At 29.1% G+C, this 21,428-nt stretch overlaps 1 protein-coding gene across 1 annotated transcript; it reads left to right on the top strand.

Moving 5' to 3' along the window:
* Nucleotides 1–110: 110 nt before the first annotated feature.
* On the top strand, nt 111–1,168 carry FOBCDRAFT_236201 (uncharacterized protein; the record flags this gene model as incomplete). Its single annotated transcript, XM_054703097.1, has 2 exons — nt 111–182; nt 236–1,168. 2 exons carry the CDS (start codon nt 111–113, stop codon nt 1,166–1,168), a joined length of 1,005 nt encoding a protein of 334 aa, XP_054559072.1.
* Nucleotides 1,169–21,428: the final 20,260 nt, after the last annotated feature.

Raw genomic sequence — 21,428 nt, 5'->3', positions numbered from 1 at the left:
GAGATATAAGAAACTGGATGGGGGCACCTTTCAGCTCAGAGCTTTCAACAAGACAACTTCTCTTCCTATTTCAATCTACTTCTTATATCCATTAGTCCATCTTGACCACTATGGCTACCCAATACGCTAAGGACCAAACCCCAGGCTTCTTCAATGCCATCAAGAACGTGGCCCTTGTTGGCGTAAGCATACTTCCGGGAACTTTCAGGTGTCAATCATACTGACACATCTATAGGTCACAGGACAGATCGGAAAAGTCTTCACAGAGCATCTTCTCAAGTCTGGCAAGCAGACTGTGACCGCCCTTACCCGCAAGGGTAGCAAGACCATCATTCTTGAGGGTGTCAAGCTTGTTCATGTCGACTACGATGATGAAGCTTCACTTGTTGAAGCTCTAAAGGGGCAGGACTTCTTGGTCATCACTCTAGCCCTCACTGCGCCTCCCGACACCCATAGCAAGCTTGTTAAGGCTGCCGGCAAGGCGGGTGTTTCTTATATCGTACCCAACGCCTACGGCGTTGATTTCTACGGCCACCCGAAGCTTGAGGAGGACATTGAGGCTCTTAAGTACATCCACGCCAGTGTCAAGGAAATCGAGGAAGTTGGGTCCAACTGGCTCGCCATCACGCCTAACTTTTGGTACGAGTATAGCTTGGGCGTCGGACCTTTCACCTACGGATTCGATTTCCCCAACAAGAAGGTCACGTTCTACGATGAGGGTAAGACCCGAGTTAACACGACCACCTGGCCTCAAACCGGACGCGCGTTGGCCGCTTTAGTCAACATGAAGAAACTGCCACAGGACGAGAATGACAAGTCTACCACCCTGGCGCAATTCGCCAACAAGCCCGTTTACATCAAGAGCTTCACTCTTAACCAGCGCGAGTTGCTTGACAGTGTTAACAAGCTGTTGGGTCAGACTGATAGAGACTGGACTATTTGTTACCAACCTGCCGCTGAGCGCTTTCAGGAGGGTCTGAATGAACTATCTAAGGGCGTAGGAACGGGCTTTCTGAAGGCTCTGTATTCTCGTGCCTTCTACCCCACGGATGACGGTGTTTTCGAGACTCACAATGATCGTTTGGGACTGCCTGAAGAGAGTTTGGATGAGGCTACACTGGCGTCTCATAACTGGGCTATTGCGCAGGTGGGGAAGAAGGGAGAATAATGAGTCTGCATCAACCATGGAGTTTGAAGGACGCTCTGCACAGGGTTCTCGCGCTGGTTTCTGACAAGACTGTCCTGATCACGCTAGGAAATGGGTGCGAAAATGAGTTCAAGTAGTCATTGGGCTAACTTCGTCCGCCAGCCTCTCTCTGAATTATGCAAGCAATTGACAAGTTATACTTTCATTCTTTGATGCTAAATCATTCGATCGAGGCTTCACGAGTCATTTTCAAGACAAGCTATCTTCCAAGCTTGGTTCACGATATCAGAAAGGTTCCTTGTTTTAGATAATTGCTCGAGTATCGTTATCTTAATATTTCATATGGAAACTTGTGTCAACTGACACAATCACGTCTCGTCGTTGTTATAGATAGGTGCCGGAGTCCTATCTAAAGGCACGTGATCTTGTTATACGCCAAGACACTAACAGGATTTTCAACTTCCAACACCAAACTAATGAAAGTTTAGCCTGAATCTGAGATGGCGATAGCCTCAGTTTGTGCATCTCATGAAAATTGGACCCCAATAACCATCTCCATGCTGCAAAATGAGTATTGGACAAATGGTCGATTACAAATCACACGTAATCTATTTTATGATCAACTATGAGGCAAGATGTTAATATAGTTTCAAGACCATATATAAGGTTTGGGTCTTGACGATTCTGAGCAATCCAGACCCTATCAACGCCTTGGCGCTCGGTTATACAGTCGACCGATACGTCACAGGGGAAGCGTCAAGGGCACCAAGATGACTAGTCTCAAGGTAGCGTGTGCAAGGCACAGGAAAGGACAGGTCATGGCTGATTATGATGACCTTAGGCTTCTCGGCTTCTTGTTAAGCCCTATGGCAAATGTGTGGCACTTCTGAGTAGATATGACAAGGCGAAGATCCGCGAGAATCGCGAAGGTGATTTAACTCCCGTTACTAGTATGAGAGGTTCAGAAGAATAGTCCGTGCTATATATGCCTACCATATTAGATCCCGCATTCCCGCGGGAACAATGTGTTGGTCCATTTCTTCCCGTCCAATCTCCACATCACAATAAGCGAGATAGAGAGGCCCGAGGGCGGCCTGTCAGGCCGTCTTCTATAATCTGTAACTTGTCAAAACCCGCGCGGATCCATTCAATTAAGAATTCTTTGTTCCAACTTCGAGTGTCTTCTTCAGCTGATTTATATATTCTCATGTGCCAGAAATCAAAGATGCCTTTGACGGCTAGGGCGGGTGGGGTAGGGAAAAGTTTTGGTTAAAAGAATCTGAACACCCCACCCGGAACCAACTGACTGCATTTGGGTGGGATGACTTCACTTATAAAGAAATATATCAATTAACAGTCAATTATGGTATTTCATGTATCATTTTAAAGCCCTGACTTTTTTCTTTAATATTTGGTATACTATCCGCGTGTGCAAGCATCAATCCGGCGGGGAAGAGAGTCAATCAGGGCGTTAATGAGGTCGGTTGTAATTGCTGCCCACGCTAACTTGATGCATCTTATCAGTTCTGCCCTATGAAACTCGTTGTTTTTCATGAGCTCTAGATGAAGGAAAATCTTTCTAATATTGGCTTTTAATTACTTCCAAATATGCTCAATAGGGTTGAGATCTAGCGAATATGCTGGCCAGTCAATCTACTCAATTGAGTGACTAAGTAACCTGTTAGTCATAGACTCTGAAGTATGAATTATTGCGTTATATTGCTGGAATCGCCTTATGCCATTATATATAGGAAGTGATCCCTCTTCCAAAGCTAATTAATAACTTATAGTAGTATATCCTCCTCTTCTGGCGGTCTGGTTGCGGATTATGATAATGATATTAGATTTTCCTCCTTTCTGGATCGCTCCCTAAACCATGACTGATATTCTGGACTTCCTATGTACTGTAATTTTAATAAATGGTCTTATAATCTTCTTATAAGACTTGCAGAAGGCCTATCCTTGTTTATAATTCGGTTGCGATTAAATTAATAATTTATCAGAGAAAATAACCTAGAGGTGTTGTTAGTTAGGTAAAAGATTCCTAAGTTATATCTATGCTAGAGCTTTAAACCACTATACCTCTAGCAATTCTTTAATATCTTCCTTCCAGGCTTAATACTATAAAAGCCATTAATGAGCTGTTTCTTTTAATAGTAGTATCTGCTGTATTGCCTTCTATTTGTAATTATAACGTATAACCCGGCGAAGAGTTTATTATAAGATAGAACTACTAAGATAATTAATAAACTGATTATATATAATCCTGCAGTTATATTTAAGTGAAATTAATATATATTAAATCTGCAGAAGCGTGAGTTTCTCTAGATATCTGGTTTTTGACCTTTTACTTAGAGTTTATAGAGTTTTCTAGTATTAAAAGATATAAAAGACGGTGCCTGGTGAATAGCAAGCCTTGGTGGCGACGTCATGGTATGACCTTCCTGTCTTTATCTTGCGAATAATAAGGGCTTGAGTAACTTTACTTAGGTCCTTATTTCTCTTGCACTTTGCATATATTATTAATACAATACTTTCTGAATTGGACTCTATTTGCTGTTGTTGTGGATAGTTGAAGAATCTGAGGCGATATAATTTAAGGTAGTAAGTGACTGGTTTGCAGGACAGCGTTTAGATTATTTATTAGATAAGTTAGTTATTATTAGTTAAAGCCTAATTAAATTCTGTTAAAAGGTTAATAAGTTTAAAGATATATTTTTACTTTAATAATAACTTATTACTATTTATATCTTTTATAATTATAATCTTATTAAGTTATTAGAGATCTATAAGGTTATTATATAAATAAAGTCTATTAGCTTCTTATTAACCTTATAATTCCTTATTAATATCTAAGCTTATATTATTAACTAATAATTCCTTTATTAGGTAGGTATATCTTCCTTATATTATCTTCTTAAATTCTCTTTTAACTTCCTTAAGTATTTATAATTCTTATTTACTTTCTTTTTTAAATATTCTTATTTAATAGATTTGTTAATAATATATAAAGTTAAATTATAATATAACTACTCTAAGATTTTCTTATTAATAATAAGCTTTAAGATATGTTTTTTTAACTTCTTTAATATTTTTATATTTCTTAGCTTCTTATATATACTTATCTTTAAGTAATAGGTTTATTTCTTTTTAATTTTATTATATAATAGTTTATAAGGTTATATCTATTTATTTTTAAGTTATTTATTTTCCTTTTAAAGGTATTATATAGCTAATTATATTATATCTCTGTTATATCCTATGCTTTAGGAGTATTAATAGTAATAAGTATATATTTTAATTTCTACCTTTTATTTTTATTTTATTACTTTTCTTTTCTTTTAAGTATTATTTTAATAAACCTAAGTACTTTATACCTAGTAATATATTTTATTCTTAGTATTTATTATAAAAGTTAACTTATCTTATTAGGTAATTATTTTTATAAGGATATTATTTACTACTTTAAATAACTAGGCTTATTTATTTATATTAAAAATAATTACTTTCCTCTTTCTAATAACTCTTAAGATTTATAATTCTCTAAGTTTTTATATATTTTTTTATTATTATATAATTTCTCTTATTTATATATTTTCTTTTATTTAATATATTAGATTTTAATTATATTTTTTCTTTTTAGTTAAATAGTATTTTTCTTATTATTTCTTAAATTTATTATTTTTAGTATTTTTAATATATTTTCTCTTATTTTTAAATAATATAATTAATAAGTAAGTATTATAAATAAGTAAGTATTATACTTCTCTTAGCCTTTTAAACCTATAGCTTAAAAGCTTAAGTTATAAATTTAAAATACTAGCTTTTACTTATTAAACTCCTTTTTAAATAACTTAAGAACTACCTAATAAGTTCTTATATTATACCTGCCCTTATTATATATATTATAAGATTAAATACTTAATTTAATTAACCTTTTTTAATTACTACTTCTTAATAATTTTATTACTACTTATATATTAATCTCTATTTAATTAATTACTTATAATATATCTTATATAATTATTACCCCTTCTTTTTATAATTTAATTCTTTTTACCCTTTAATATTAGCTTAGTATTTTATTTATATCTTAAAGATTATAAAGCTTAGCCCTTAATAAGATAATATTATATATAACTGCCTTTAATATTAATAGTTAAGTAGCCTTTATAAGAGGCATTAAGGTTTATAATTATATATTAAGCTTTAAGATTATAGTTTTTAGGTTAAAAAAAGTAAGTTTAACTCCTTTAAAACCCCCCTAGTATTATAACTTAATACCTTCTAATATATATAAAATAAGTATCTTACTTTTTCCTTTATAAACCCCTACCTACCCTATAGTAAGTTAAATATATATTATTTAACTTATATAATAAAGGAAAATAAATAGAGTTAAATTAACTTAGTTTAACTTATATATATCTTAGTATATATATATATTATTTAATAATAAATACAACTTAACTTACTAGCTATTAATAAAGTATTTTTATATAAATAAGCCTAATATATAATAATTAATTATTAAAAGATATAATACTTTATTATTTTTTTTTTAAGTTTATAAGTTAGCTTTAAAAGCTATATCTAAGTATCTCTAAAGTCTAATATAATTTAAATATTTCTTACCTCTTAGCAGGTAAAGCTTTATTAAGTTAATATTATTATAATTAGCAGCCTTAATTATAGCCTAAACCTAGCTATATATAACCTAGCTAGAGAGCCTTGCTTTTTAGCTGGCCTTAATCTTCTTTCTATAACTTATTTTAAAGTCTACTTTTCTACTAATACTATACTTAAATTATCCACCGCGCTTCTATAATAAAGAATCTAATTTAACTTTTAATTATAACTATTAATAGTATTATAGCTTTATTATTATAATACTTAGAAAAAGCCTATAGGCACCTAATCCTAATAGGTATTATCTAATAAAAGATTATAATATAACCTATAAAATTAAGGAAGCTATTAAGAAAGATAATTATAATAAGCTTTATAATATAATAATAAAAATTAAAATAAACTAAGGAAAAAAAGATAATACTAGCTATATTAAATTAGTAATCTTTAGTTATAAGATCCTCCTGCTCTTATAGCCTTATTATTAGCTAATTAATAAAGGCTTCCTTAATTATAAGATAAAGCTGCTTTATAAGCTAGAAGGGAAGTTACTTAGAGGGGTAAATCTAAGCCAGAGGGAAAGAGAATTTATCAAGGCCCTTTATAGTAACTTATATAATAAGTAACTTAAGGCTATTTAATAGCAGGCTAAGAAGGTATTAAAAAAGATTAAACCTTAATAATATATAAATTAGGCTAATTATAATCTTAAATTATAAGAGTATAAAGATAAGGGGGATAGTATATTATATAATAAATAGAAGAGGGGTAATTATAGGGTTTTATAGAGAAATAAAAAGAAATATATTAAGTTCTATATAAGTTTAATTACCTAAGGTTAAAGACCTAAAGTTATATTATTAGTATTAGTAGTATAAAAAGGGTTAAATAGGTTATAGGATATAATATATAATAAATTTAATAAATTAGCTAAATATTAATATATTATTAGTATAAATAAGGGTTATTAGTAGATTATATAAGTTATAATATTAAGTATTATTAAAATATTATATCTCTTAATAGTAAATTTAATATATATTAGGCCTAATTAATATAAAGAAGTTTTATTAATAGCTAGTAAGCTAAGTTTATAAAAGTATTAATAAATATAATTTATATATTAATAATAATTAGTAAAGTTATAATAAGGTTAGTAATAATTATACTTAGATTAATACTAATTATAATAAATTATTTATAATTATAAGATCTTATTATTAATCTGTTTTATAAGGCATATAATAATTAATAGAAAATATAAGATATATATAATAAAACTATTAGGGTTATAATAATTTCTATAAGTAGGTTTCCTAGAAGATTTAATAAGTTACTACTTAAGATATAAAAATAAGAGTTTTTTAGATTTATATTATTATTTTAATAGGCTGCTAAATAATATTATCTTAATTAGTCTTATTTATAAGCAGCCTTATTTGCCCTTTCTTATATTAAAAGTTCCTAATAACTTATAATAATATATATATAATAACTCCCTTATTTATATTAATAGTACACTAATATTTAGCTAATCCGTTAAGTCTATTATATATTATATCCCATAACCTATTTAACCCTTTTTATACTACTAATACTAATATTATAACTTTAGGTCTTTAACTTTAGGCAACTAAACTTATATAAAACTTAATATATTTTCTTCCTATAGAACCCTATAATTACCCCTCTTCTATCTGTATGTTTATCCTTGTCCTCTGTCTCCTCCTCTGTTAACCGTCCTTGGATAGCAGATATTATGGCACGCCATCCCCCTCGTCTTCACGGGTCGCTAATCTCCTTTAATAAAAGCAATACCTCCATTACCTACTTCCTAATATCATAAAGCCACTTATTATATAAGCCGCCTAGATAAAGTTTCTTTAAGAACTTATTCTGCCTCCTCCATAGGTGGCCTCTATTTAATACCTAATAATATCCCCCGCATCGTTTAGCAACCAACGAACTAATTTTAGTAAGAAATAAAAGGACGCTAGCATAATATAGGGCAGCCAACAAACTAAATCTAGGGTAACCAACAAACTCCAGTTTACCTATAAGACGTAATATAATCTTTATAAAAACTTATAAGTTTATAAACTTTAACTACAGGATTATAATAAAATATTTTTTTCCTTAAATAAATACTTTAAATATAATTAATTAATAGATTTAACTATAAATATTAGATTTAATATATATTAGTTAATAAGGGTAGCCTATATATAGCACCTAATTAGGAGCTTACCTTAACTGCTATACAGAGATATAGCAATTATATTTATATTAGCTCTTATTAATAGAAGAAAAGTAAGTTTATACTAAAAGCAGGTAAAAGGGGTTTAAGCTACTATAGGTTTAGAATATTCTCTAATTTATTCTTATATTACTATTAATATTACTATTTATTATTAAGTTAGTATAATAAAATATTTTAACTATATAAATAACCTATGCCTTTTATACTATAAGACTTATAAGTATATAATTATATAGCAAAGAATTTAAGTATATCTTTATAGTAAACTATATAGACTTATAAAGAAGGAGATTAATAAAATCAAGTTATAGGCTAAAGTACTTAACCTTATTAAAAGTAATAAGGAGATATTAGCTTTACTGCCTATTCTAAATACTAATTAACTAATTAAAGCACTTAGTAAGCCTAAAAGCAGAGGTTTTTAATATACCTTTACTATATACTGCCAGACTATAAGTATAAACTTAAGATAAAGAAATAAATATCTCTAGAAAATATATAGCATTAAGTTAGACTTAAAGCTTAGTCCCCGAAAGGCTAGTATTACTAAAGTAAATGCAGGCTTAACTTACTAGAGAGGTAGTATGTTTTATTAGCAGCTCTTTGCTAAGGGTCTATATAGCAAATACTTTAAGGTTATAAGAAGTTATAATCTAGAGAGTCTAAATACTAAGCAGGTAAAGGCCAAGCTTGCTATTTAATAGGCTATATAAGCCTTTTAGGTAAAATCTAAAGAGGCCTAAAAGAAAGAGATAGAGGTTATTAAAGAGATAGGCAACTTAGCAGCACCTAACTTATGGCTTTATCGATTAGGATTAATAGCCTACTTAAAAGATTTTAGTAATAAGAAATAATTCCTAAAGGGCCTTATCTTATTAAAGTATAATCTAAAGGTAGATAACCCTAAGGATAATTCTAAGCTCCTATATATATATATAGCTATTAAATATCTAATTCGAAAAGCTTTTAGTATAGCTAGGCCTAGTATAGTCTTATAAAATATATTATTTAAGGTTAACCAGAAAGAACTTTATAAAGAGCATAGCATGCCCTTTTACTTCTAGTTTAAACGCCAGACTTAGAAAAAGTATATTACCATCTATCTTTAGTTCTTTACCTATACTATTTAGGCTATATCTTATAAGAATATAGCTAATTAACTACTATTTAAACTTACTAAGGCCTAAACTATTACTTTTAATATAATAATAAATTATACTACAGAACTTATTAATATTAAAACCGAGATTAAGCCTTTACTAATATTATTACAAATTAATAAGCTATATAAACTCCTTAAGAATACCATACTTGCCTTTTATATCTCTATTCTTAACTACTTCATCAAGATAACCAAGTATAATAATATACTTATTAGCTTCTTAACTATACTAAGTATTTAAGATAATAAGACTTAGGAGAATTATATAAACTTTACCCCTAAACTCTTGGCAATTATAACTATCTCTTAGGTATTTCTTATAAAGTATATGGTTAATAAGAGGGCTTTATATATTAAGTAGAAGATAGAGTAAGAATAAACTAAATAAGAAGCTAAGGAGAAAAACCTAGGTTATTTTAAAATTATATCTAATATAATATACTAGTTTCTAGTTAATAGCACTAAGGGTTAGGATATTATACTAATATAATTTATTATTTGGCTTTATAATAATAATAAAGCAGCTAGTAATTAGCAGGTAATACTAGGTTTAATTAGTTAAGATAATAAAGATACTATCTATAAAGGTATCTATATTAATATCTTTAATATCTAATCTATACTATAGGCTATTTTATAAAGAGCTAAGATACTACTATATAAGTATTTACTCTTCTATAAGGAGTATAAAGACTAATTAACTATTAAGCTTAAATTACTATAAGTTCTATAGGATAACCTTATTAATAATATAATAAATATAAATATAAGTTACTTATTTATTAATAACCTCTTCTAATAAATACCAGAAAGTAGTAACTAGGCATTCTGCAAAATATAGACCAATAGTGCTTTATAAAAAGTATAGATCTAGGCTAATACTAAGGCTAAATTTAAGCTTCTTAAAAAGAAGGTATAGCATTATAATAACCACATAGAGGAATTCCTTAAATATCTATTATTTATAACCTACTTATATAGTAGCTAAGCAGCCTAGTCGCTAAAGCTACTTATCCTATGGCATAGAAATACTACTAATAGTGGCATATAAAATATCCTTTATAACTATAAGCTTATAATACTTATAGCTAGATATTATAAAGGATTCTTAAAGATAGAGCAGCTTAAAGTTATCTACTGATTTTTACTATATAAAGTTAATATCTTACTAATTTATTATTTATAGCTTATATTGCCATTTTAGGAGGATATATAAGTAAACATTTAGGATAAAACCAAGCTATCTATTAACTTATAGGCCCTAGAAGAAATACTTAATAACCTAAATAATAATAATAGGAAAAATAGATATAGGACTAGCACTAATAGAAGTAATAGCAAGGAGGATATATATAACTATCCTTAAAGAGAGATAAAAGCCAAGCTATGCTATCTAGGTCCCAGCCTATATTAGATATTTATATAAATAACTTACATCCTATAATAAATAAGCCTCCAAGGTTACCAAAAAGGATTTACTATTAGTAGCTAGAGATATCTCTTAATTATAATTATTTAGCACTATTTTTGCAATAATATAATAACTTATACTACTCTTATTAGTAAGGTAAATAAGGGCTATAGTAATAATAGTAATAATAAGCTAGAGCAGGATAGTATCTAGAATACTTAAGCTTATTATAAATCCTTAACTGCCAGGCTAGTATATAGCAGGCTTATTATAAAAGGGTATTTTAAGATAAATAAATAATAGGTTAACTTCTAGTTTATTAGCAAGGAGTAGTATTACTTATTTAGTTTCCTATCTGCTATTAATAGATCTAGAGAAATCCTTATGCCAGAATATAAACAGAAAATACTATTACTATATTATAAGGCAATAAGGACTTTATAGTTATAGCAATAAAAGGCCCTGCAGAGAGTTAATATTAATCAGGAGCTAGGTCAGCTATATAAAGATTATATTTAGTTCTATAATAAGTAATAGGAAGCAGTAAATACAATTATAATAAATAAAAGCCTTATTATTATAATTATAGGAATAAGTACTAAGAAAAGCCTCTGCTTTATACTACCTATAGCTAGCTGCCCTAGTAGACTTATAGTAATAATTATCCTACTTATATCTCTCTAGGGTAATTTAATAAATTAATACTAAAAGCTTAAAATATCCTATACTAAGTAGAGAAGTAATAAGATACTAGGAGATATATTAATTATATTTATAATACCTAAGTTAGCTATAATTAAGTAATTTCTAGATTTTCTTAAGTCCTAGCAGGTTATAGCCAAAGTAGACTAGGTTATTATTAATAAATATTATATAATTATAGAAGGAAGCCTATTTTTTTAGCCTAAGCTATATAAGCTAGGTACCCTTGTATTAATAGGGGTGCAGATAATCTATCTTACTATAATACTGCCGCCAGCAAATAAACCAGCTTTCTTTAGCCTAATTAACACATAGCACGAAGATATTATTATAATCTAGGCAAGGATAATATACAGGAATATAGCTTATAGTATTAGATTAGTCCCGGCCTTAACTATTAAAGAAGTAATTACCACTATTATTAAGGAGGCAAAGGTAATAATTAATTAGAAGCTAGAAAAGTACTTATAGCCGGCCAAGATTATTATCTACTGCTAGTAAGTAGAGGTAATAGAATATCTAGCTATAAAGCTAGATTATAATACTTATTACTAAGAGATTAATATAAGGGATAAGAAGGCAAAAAGGCTTAAGTTCTAGATAAGTAGTATAAAGCATAAGTAATATAGAGATAGGCAAGTAATTATAGCAATAAATACGCTTAGACTTAGCATTAATATACCTAATATCTAAGCGGTAATATACATAAAGATGCCATATAGGATAGCTAATTATATACAGCAGAGCAAGCATGCAGGCCAAGATAGATAATACAGTAAGGCTATTATTATCCGGCTAGATATATAAGGTAGTTCTAAGAGGCTATAACTACTAATATCTAAGTATACTACTATAAATAACTATATTAGCAGTAATATATACCAGCGCATAATACTTAATTTAATCATAGATAGGCAAAATAACCAAGAAGGCTATAGAGAGGGCAAAAAGCTATATAATATCTACTAATACCATATAAATAAAGAAAAAAGAGAAAACAAAGGCAATATAATAAAAGATAAAGAGGAAAGTAATATACAGTAATAGGAGCTAAAGGTAGAATATACTTAGTATTATATTATAACCCTAGTAGCCTAAAAGCATTAAGACTTTTTAAATTATAAAAAGAAGCTTATAGATTAAGTCCTTAAAGGTTACTTATTCTATAAGTAACAGGGTTTAGGTAATAATAAGATATACTTAGGGTTATATTATAATAAAGTAATAAAAATAAGTAGGTAAGTATAAGAGGTATATAAGCTTACTATTAATATAAAAAAGTATATATAGAGAAGAAAGATAATAAAGAGTTTTAGTTATTATTTAGGGTATTTTATACTATAGGAATTATATAATAGCTAGGAAGAGAACTAGGAGGAGGGTAGCTAGAAAAGAGTTGCAGATAGTAAATACTAGTATAAGGGGGTTATAATATCTATTATTACCTAGGTATAGGTATATTTGCTAAGTAAAAGTAAAGAGCTATATAGTTAGCTTAGATTTTCCTATAGGGATAAGTAGATAAATAAGGAAAGAAAGGAACAGGTTTAGAAATAAATAAGTAGAAGGGTAATCTAGGGAGATATAAAGGCATTATAAATATATTAAGTTTTTAATAATATAATAAAGTAATATAGCAAGGAAATTATAGCCTAATAGGTCTTAAATAGATACTAATATAATATAAGGTAACTAATAAACCCTAGTTTACCTATAAGGCAGTATAAATATATATCTAATCTTTAATAAAATAATAAAGTAGCTAGCTATATATATATAACCTAGTGTATTAATATTATCTTAGTACTTATATAATAGAGATATCTTATTATTAAGGAGGCAAAGATAGTAGTAATAGGGGAGGAGGAGGCTATAGTCCTTAGGGCAATAGCAGCAGCATAGGAAAGCTTATAAGTTTCTTACTACTAGGCAGCCCTTTACTTCTCCCTCTAGTAACTTGCTTTATTATAACTATATAAAATATTATAGAGAATATAAATACAAGCTACTTAAGCACCTATAGTATACCTCTAACCTTAATATATAGTAAAACGGCGCCTAGCTTCTTTATGGCAAACTATAGTATATTTCCTGTCTATATAGTAGATACTATACTAATAATAGAAATAACTACTAATGCCATAAGAGCCTTCTCTAGCTAGCCCTACTTAATTAAATACTAACTTTATACTCTCTTCTTACTAATCTATATATAAACCTAAGTAATAAAAAGAAAGATACTAATAGTAAAGAGCACCCTAGTAAAGGCTTATATATAGAAAAAGATACTTTATTATAGCTAAAGGATAGTCTTAAGAGTATATAGACTAGAGACTAGAGATCTCTTACCTCCTTGACCTAACTAGGAGGTTAAGGCAGCACTAAGTAACTGCAGAGTTATTAAGTAAGGGGTAGCTATATAATTATAATTATTATTTCTAGATATATATACTCCTATATATATTAGCCTTAGAATTTCTAATAGAATAGCCTACAGCAGCATTAGGTATAAATAGGGAAAGCTTATTAAAATAACTAATTTAAAGTTCTATAATACTTAAGCTATTAATTGCCACCAGGAATATACTAGGTAACCTAAGGCTATTAGATATATATCCTATTAGGGATAATACTAGCTTAGATTAGCATATATAATAACCAAGTATTAGATAAGTAAAGTACTTACTATAAAATACCAGGCCTATAATAAGGAAAATAGAGATAACTAGTAATTTTATAATCCTAAACTCTTAAGATCTAAGGGTTAGTTAATTCCCTATATTATATATATTTAGTAGACTTATATATTAAAAGAATAAGAGATTATACTAATATTAACTATATAATAAGGTATTAGGGGTTAAGGTATATAAGGTAATAACTTAAAGTAGTAATAACTAAGGAATAAGTATATTTTCCTTTTATAGGCTAAGTAAGAATAGTAAGTAAATATTAGACTTAATAAATAAATAGGTAATATTTCTCCTATTATTAGGATCTTTTAAATAAACTTTACCTAGACTTTAATATATTATCTATATTATTAGATAATAAAGCTTATCTTCTTATTAAAAGCGCTTAGCACTATTAGAACTATATATAACTACATAAGTATATTACTATCTTACCTTAGGTCCTCTGTGTTAATCTAGCTAGATATATATGCCTCTATCTAAGTATACTAACTCTAATTACTAGTGGCATAGAGGTTATTATTAAGGTATTTACCCTTATAGCTGCCCTCCTATTACTTCTAGTTTAGACTTTATATTTACTTAAGCTCTATTTAGTTAAAATATTTAGCCCTCCTAAAGCAATACCAGCGGCAAATAACTAGCCTCGCCGGGTCATAGATCCTACCTTAGATGCACTTTAGCATTACAACCTAGGGCTCTCCCTATATATTAAATAGGCAGTTATAAGATAATATTAGCCTGCTTAATATATTAGCCTAAGATATAAAAAAGTAATCTAATATAATACTATTTATATAATAATATAGTAATACGGCCTAATAGGTTAAGGCCAGTTACTAAAAAAAGAAATAGGCTATATTAGTAAACTACTAGATATGCCTTACTAGGCCAGTAGGAAGGTCTTTAGTAAACCTAGCCTTATAGATAAGGCATTTAATTAGATATTAGTGCTTTATTAGCTTTTACTTTTCAAATTAAAATAAAGCTATTAGTCCTTCTGCTTATCCTTTGCTTTAAACTACCTAAGTAAGTAACCTCCGACTTAAGCTATTAGTGTTATACTTAGTTTTACCCTAACTAGTATATCTAGGCTAGGCTAATAGAGGTATATAGGCAGTTACAAAAGGTTATTAGTTTAAATATATAGTAGATCTAGGATTTAATAAAGTACTTTTATTAGCTAGACCCTTAGCTAAGGTTTAAGAAGGTAAACCTACTAAAGGTTTATAGCAGGGATTATAAAGCTAATAACTAATAATAACTAAATAATAAACTAATTAAAATAATAACTAATAGTAAAAAAGTAGATAAAGCAGGGTTATAGATATTTAACTAACTATTAGTAGATAAGGCAGATTTATATTTACCTAGCTGGCCTTCTTATATTTTATAGGCTAAATATAAGACTACTTCTAGCTCTTTATAGCTAAGGGGACTCTATTTATATGCTTACTCTTACCCCTAATTACTAATAAAAGGTAAAATAAGAGTATTTTAAAATAAAGCTTTAAGTTTAATAAGAAGAGGAGATAATATCTATTTTATTATCTCCTAAGACTAATACCTAATATTCCTATCTTATATTATAATCTAATAGAGGCTATATAGTTCTATAATCTATATATTACTATTAGCTCCTTAAAAGATATATCTTCTAGCAGTTACCTAGCAGTAAAGCGGTGCTTAGGGTTATATAATAGACCTCTTTTTAATATAAAGAGAATAAGCTATTACTTAGCAGGGCTAATATTATCTCTAGTATATATAACCTTTGCTTCTAGGGTTAATCTAGGTTCTAGCCTCCTAGTCTGGTTATACTATGACTTATCTTATTACCTATTACCTATATAAAAGCCCTTTTATAATAGAGAAAGAGGCCCTAAAATACTAACTATAAAGTTAACTGCTATAGAGTATCTTATATTATAGAATATAGGAAATCCTAGGTAGAGCTTAGCAAAGATATATATATAACTCTATATATTAGAAGTAAAGCTAAGATCTATATTATAGATATACTCTAGGGCGCAGTAAATAATAGGCAATTAAATCTTATACTTTACTAAGATGCCAGACTTAATAGCCAGGCTAAAGTTAGCAAGGGTTATATTCTCCTGTATAATACTATTATACAGGACTATAGGCATAACTAGCTAGCCTTCCTTTTATATAGGTTTATATATAGGTATAGGCATCTTCCAGGGATGCCTAAGATATTTATATTTAATAGCTATAATAGTATTACTTTTAAAAGGAGTAAGGCTATATATAATATTAGCATTATTAATATCTATATTATATAATAAGCATCTCTAGACTAACTAAATAGAGGTTTATAATATAAGCCTAGGTAGATACCTTATACCTTAATATATAACTCTGCTATTATATAGTGCCTTAATGGCTTATAGTAATTACTTAGCAGATAATCTCTGAGAAGCAGTAGGCATATAAGAGGCATATATATATAGGCTAGGGCCTAGCAGTAGGAAGATAAGGACTCTATAGTATATATAAGAGGCATTAGGCAGCAGAAAGGTCCTTTAGTATAGTAATAGACAGGAGGTATCCTGCATAGCACTGGCAATTATATTCTAAGTAGTAAACTCTTACTTAGCAGAGTGCCTAGGCGTTAAAACCTTAAGGGTAATATCCTTATTACTAAACATATTATACGCTATCTAAATAGTTAAGAAGCCATTATAGCCTAGCTTATACTTAATATAATACCTATTAATAATAATCTCTCTGATATATATAAGGTAGTAAAGCCCTTTATTATACCGCTTTAACGGCTTAGATATATCCTTAACATCGCCCTTATTATCCAAGCTAATAAAATCGCCCTAAATAGAGGCATAATCTATATTATTACTACTAGTAGCTATAGTACTTCTAGTATATAAATAGCGCTTCTCTATACTAAGTAATACTAAGAACAGATTAAATAATAATTAAATAATATAAAAAAAGAAGAGGGAGTAAGGATTAGAGGGGGGGCAAGGGGCAGAAGGCAGTGCTTTAATTACCAAAGAGGTATTAAGAAAATAGTATATATATATTAGGTATATAAAAGTAAATACCAGGAAAAAAGAATTCCTATATTACCTAGTTAGCTACTAGAATTAAGTAAAGGAGATATAAATAAGAAAAAATTAAGTATTCTTTTTAAAAATATATAAAAACCTAAAATATTAGTAATAATAGTTATATACTTATAAGGATATAAATTTTCTATATTTACTTTTCTTTTTATTTCTAATTTTAAGTATAATTCATAATATAGGATTTTCTCCACTTATAAGCTTAACCTCTCCTTCTGTTTTAGAGTTACAGGCAGGTATAGCTACATATATAGCTAGTAGGGTCTAGGTTAAGTTAGTAGGCCTAGTGCTATTAGCCTGCTTTTCTTATAGCAGGAGGAACTAGGCAGGTATATAAGAGGATAGTAGAATCATATAAGCGCCCTTATACTAAGAAAGACCTTAGGTATAATAATAGGCTATAAGGAGTAGTTAATAAGCTACGCAGCTATAATTCTAAGAATAAAGCAGTAAGGCTTATAGGTAATACTAAGATAAATATATAAGAAGGAGGTAATACTATAACTTATAATTATTAAGTTTATTACTAAGTAAATAGAAATTACTTTTAAGAACTTTCCCTATATATTATATACTATCTTATCTTACTTTATTTTATATATTAAGTATTAATATTATCCCTCTATCTATATCTACTACTATTATTATATTATTACTATATATTTACTACTATAAGCCTAATTAATATAAGGGCATAATTAATAGTATTAAAGTTTAATAGTAGCCTGCAGATAAAGTAAAATTACCTAGTAATACTAGTCTTCTCTAAGTACTAATAGAAACCCTAAAGAGGATATATAAGTATTATAGTTATTTACTAGGCTACTAGTTATAGTTATCTAAGGTAGTTATTAAATAAGTATAAAAAGGAGGCAGAATATAAAAAAGTATATAAATCTAATATATATTTACTTCCTTAGGTTAAAACCTTATTTATTTAGCATAAATAATAAGATAAGGCAAAGATCAAATAATAGTAATTACTTTACGGTTAAGATAAGTAAAGGGCTAAATAAGAAGAAAAAGGCATATATTTACCTAGAGGGCTATAAATTCGAGGTAGAAGTATATAATAATATAAGGGTAAGCACAGAAAGTATTATAAATAAGAAAGGCAAGAATATAAATATAATACTAAGTTTAGGAAACCCTAGCATAGCAGGTAAGTCTAGGTTAGGATACAAGGTAATAGCAGGTAATATAAGGTCAGGGGAGACAATATAGGAAGGATATAAAGCAGAAGTAAGTTCAGGGATAGCAACAAGCAGAGCAAGGGCATAGAGGTTAATATATATAATATTAGCAGGTAAGGCAGGGTTAAGCTTAAGTAGGCAGGGGGGAACATATTTAGATTAGCAACTAGCTAAGGATAGCCAGATATATATATAATATAATTACAGGACTTAGGGATAAGAAGATCAAGCCAGATAGGCATTAAGGGGAAGCTAGGCCAGGAGAAGGCTAAGAGAAGGATAAGAAGGTTAAGATTAGAGTATAATAGAAAGGTAAAGGTAAGATAATAAAATAGGAATTAAGTTTATATAAATATAAAATCTATATAAAGCCTAAAGGAATAAATAAGTAGCAGTTTTAAGAAGTTAAATAAATTAAAGAGAAAGGTAACTAGAATAATAGAGTTATTATATAAGGTAATATAGGAGATTTAAAGATATAAGTAAATATATAGAGGGAAAAAAAAAAAAAAAAAAAAAAAAAAAAAATAGGTTAAGAGGAGATAATAATAAGAAATAATTTAAATAGATAAAAAAGAAGAGAAAAGGGGTAAAGGCTAAGGTTAGGTATAAGGGATATAGGTAGTATATAAAAAAGAGCTATTTATTACGACCCCCGCGGTTACGTCACGTGTACCCCACAATTTCATCCAAACAACCCACTAATCATGGAAGAAGATATGCAGGACGACCATTATAAGGACGCCGTCGTCCCATGGAGCGATGCGTCCCAAGGACGACCGCGTCCCCCTGAGGCAGCGTCCCAACACTCAGGACATTAGTATATAGAACACATTCATTGGCACTTTCATAGACTTAGCTCACCAGCTATCAATAAAACTTCTTTACATTGATCAAGCCTAACACGCATTGAATCTACCATTAAGAGACGTGACACTTCGACAAGCTCAGCATCACGCCCTACGTAATCTGCTAATAATAAACCTAGCACGGCTTAGTTTATCCACAGTTGGAAACCAACCGTTACACTATTAGGTAATATAAGGGTTCTATAGAGTAATAGTATGGCTTAGGGTAAGAGAAGGGAGGGATTAGGAGTTTTAAATAAGGAGTAAGTAGATACTTATACTTAAGTTATATAAAGTATAAGTATATATAATAAAGGATTAAGTAAATTAATATATTAATATAAAATATAAAGAAAGGTATAGGCATTAGGCTAACTTGTAGACTTTATTAATAGGGTTAGGGTTATAAATAGGGGGTAGTTACTTATGAATATGGGGGCAAGGGTTAGTCAACGAGTTCATGAGTTTGGGGTATACTTTTCTCCAGATATAGTAATATCTTATGCCTATAATCTTAAGTAGACCATTTCAAGCTAATTAAAAGTTTCCCTGACTTTATAGCTATTTTCTGGAATTACTTATAAAGTTTTAAAATATAATAATGGAAAATAAGGTTAATAGTCATAATGCTCTACCTGGAAGTCTTGGCTCACATTTAATTCAATTAGGTTTAGCGCGAAATCGGCCTGGAAGTCTTAGCTTACATTTAATTCAATTAGGTTTAGCATAAAAAGCAAACCACTAAAATAAATAGCTTTATAACCATGATTCTTTAATGCAATGGTCTGATAATTTAGCATACTAGCTCTATAATATATTAATATATATAATTAGTATACTATATAATAAATATATAATTATACCTAAATAATATTAGTCATAAGAGATGCATACTATATACTTTTTCCTTATAATAGCATTATTATATATACAGCAGACTTAAAAACCAGATAACTACTAATAAATAATATCTTACTCTTAGTTTTCCCTTTTTACTTATAAGGTCTTTAAGTAAATTAATATTATAAGAAACCGTTTCTTACTACTTGGCCTATGCAGACCAGTTTATACTATAACACTAGTAACTTATATATAAAACCTGTAACCATTAAAAAAGAAAATAAGGTTTAATTACCATACAGGCTACAGCAGCTGCTACAGAGGATAGCAAGCAATAATTACATCGCGTCACTAATTACTTAGAAAATACGCAAAGACCTATAAAAATAACTATTTCGGCCAAGTTATATAAAAGATAATATCCTAACCTGCTCTAAAACGCTAAGGCCGCCCCCTAAGGAAAGTGCTATAAACGGAAGAGGAGCGGCTTGCCTTATAATGCATATAATTATAATAATACTACTAATAATAATACAGACAATCTGTTAATTCCTACCGCATTGCCATTAAATCGCAGAATACAAAGTTTATATATTATTACTAACCCTATCTACCTGCTCTATTATTAACTATAAACCCTATTATTAGCCTCTACCTAGAGCCGCATCTTAATATACTAATACCTTTAGAGCAAGATATAATAGCTAAGCCTACTTATGCAGGTAAGGCAGACACAGACCTAATAGCAGCACTAACATTATAAAATCCACCTATCTAGAACTATTACAAGAATTTACAGGCTATATAATTAAGTATAGATAATATACCCAAAGATAACTATAATCTGTTATTTAAGGACTCCTAAATATAACTTAAGCTAATATCATAAGGATAAGTTAATACAGGAGATAGCTATAATGCAGTTATTAACAGGGGCAAAGCTAATTCTCTATAGCTTAAAGCTCAAGACAAAGAGCTATAAGATTTAATTAATAAGGTCTAGTAGTTACTTATTATAATATTACCAGATAATAAGGCAATAAGGAGGAATAGCAGTAATATTATAGCAGGAAGTTTATAAACCTATAGATTAGGCATAGCTCTATTTTAATAGAGATACTAATGCAGCTTACTAAATATAATTAAATCACTAGTAGCTTCTAGCTTAGCGTTTTTATAAGGCAATAAGAAATCCTTAACTTTATAATCTTAAGGCTCTGCTTAGTTATTATATAAATCTAATAAAGCCTAGGTACTATTAAGAGACGATTGAACAGTAATCGTCTAATAAATTGTGTTATCTCGCTTAGATTTTGGACTTGAATCGGTTGGGCTTGGGCCGAGTTGCTGATTGGCTTAAAATAACCCCAACCCCACACTTGGGGTTAGCTAGTACGAGCTTGGGGTTAGCATAATGCAGAGGAAAGGGGACTATA

This window comes from Fusarium oxysporum, chromosome II (genome assembly GCF_013085055.1).
Source record: "Fusarium oxysporum Fo47 chromosome II, complete sequence".
Classification (NCBI taxonomy): Eukaryota; Fungi; Ascomycota; class Sordariomycetes; order Hypocreales; family Nectriaceae; genus Fusarium; species Fusarium oxysporum.
This window is presented reverse-complemented; position numbering and strand designations above follow the sequence as displayed.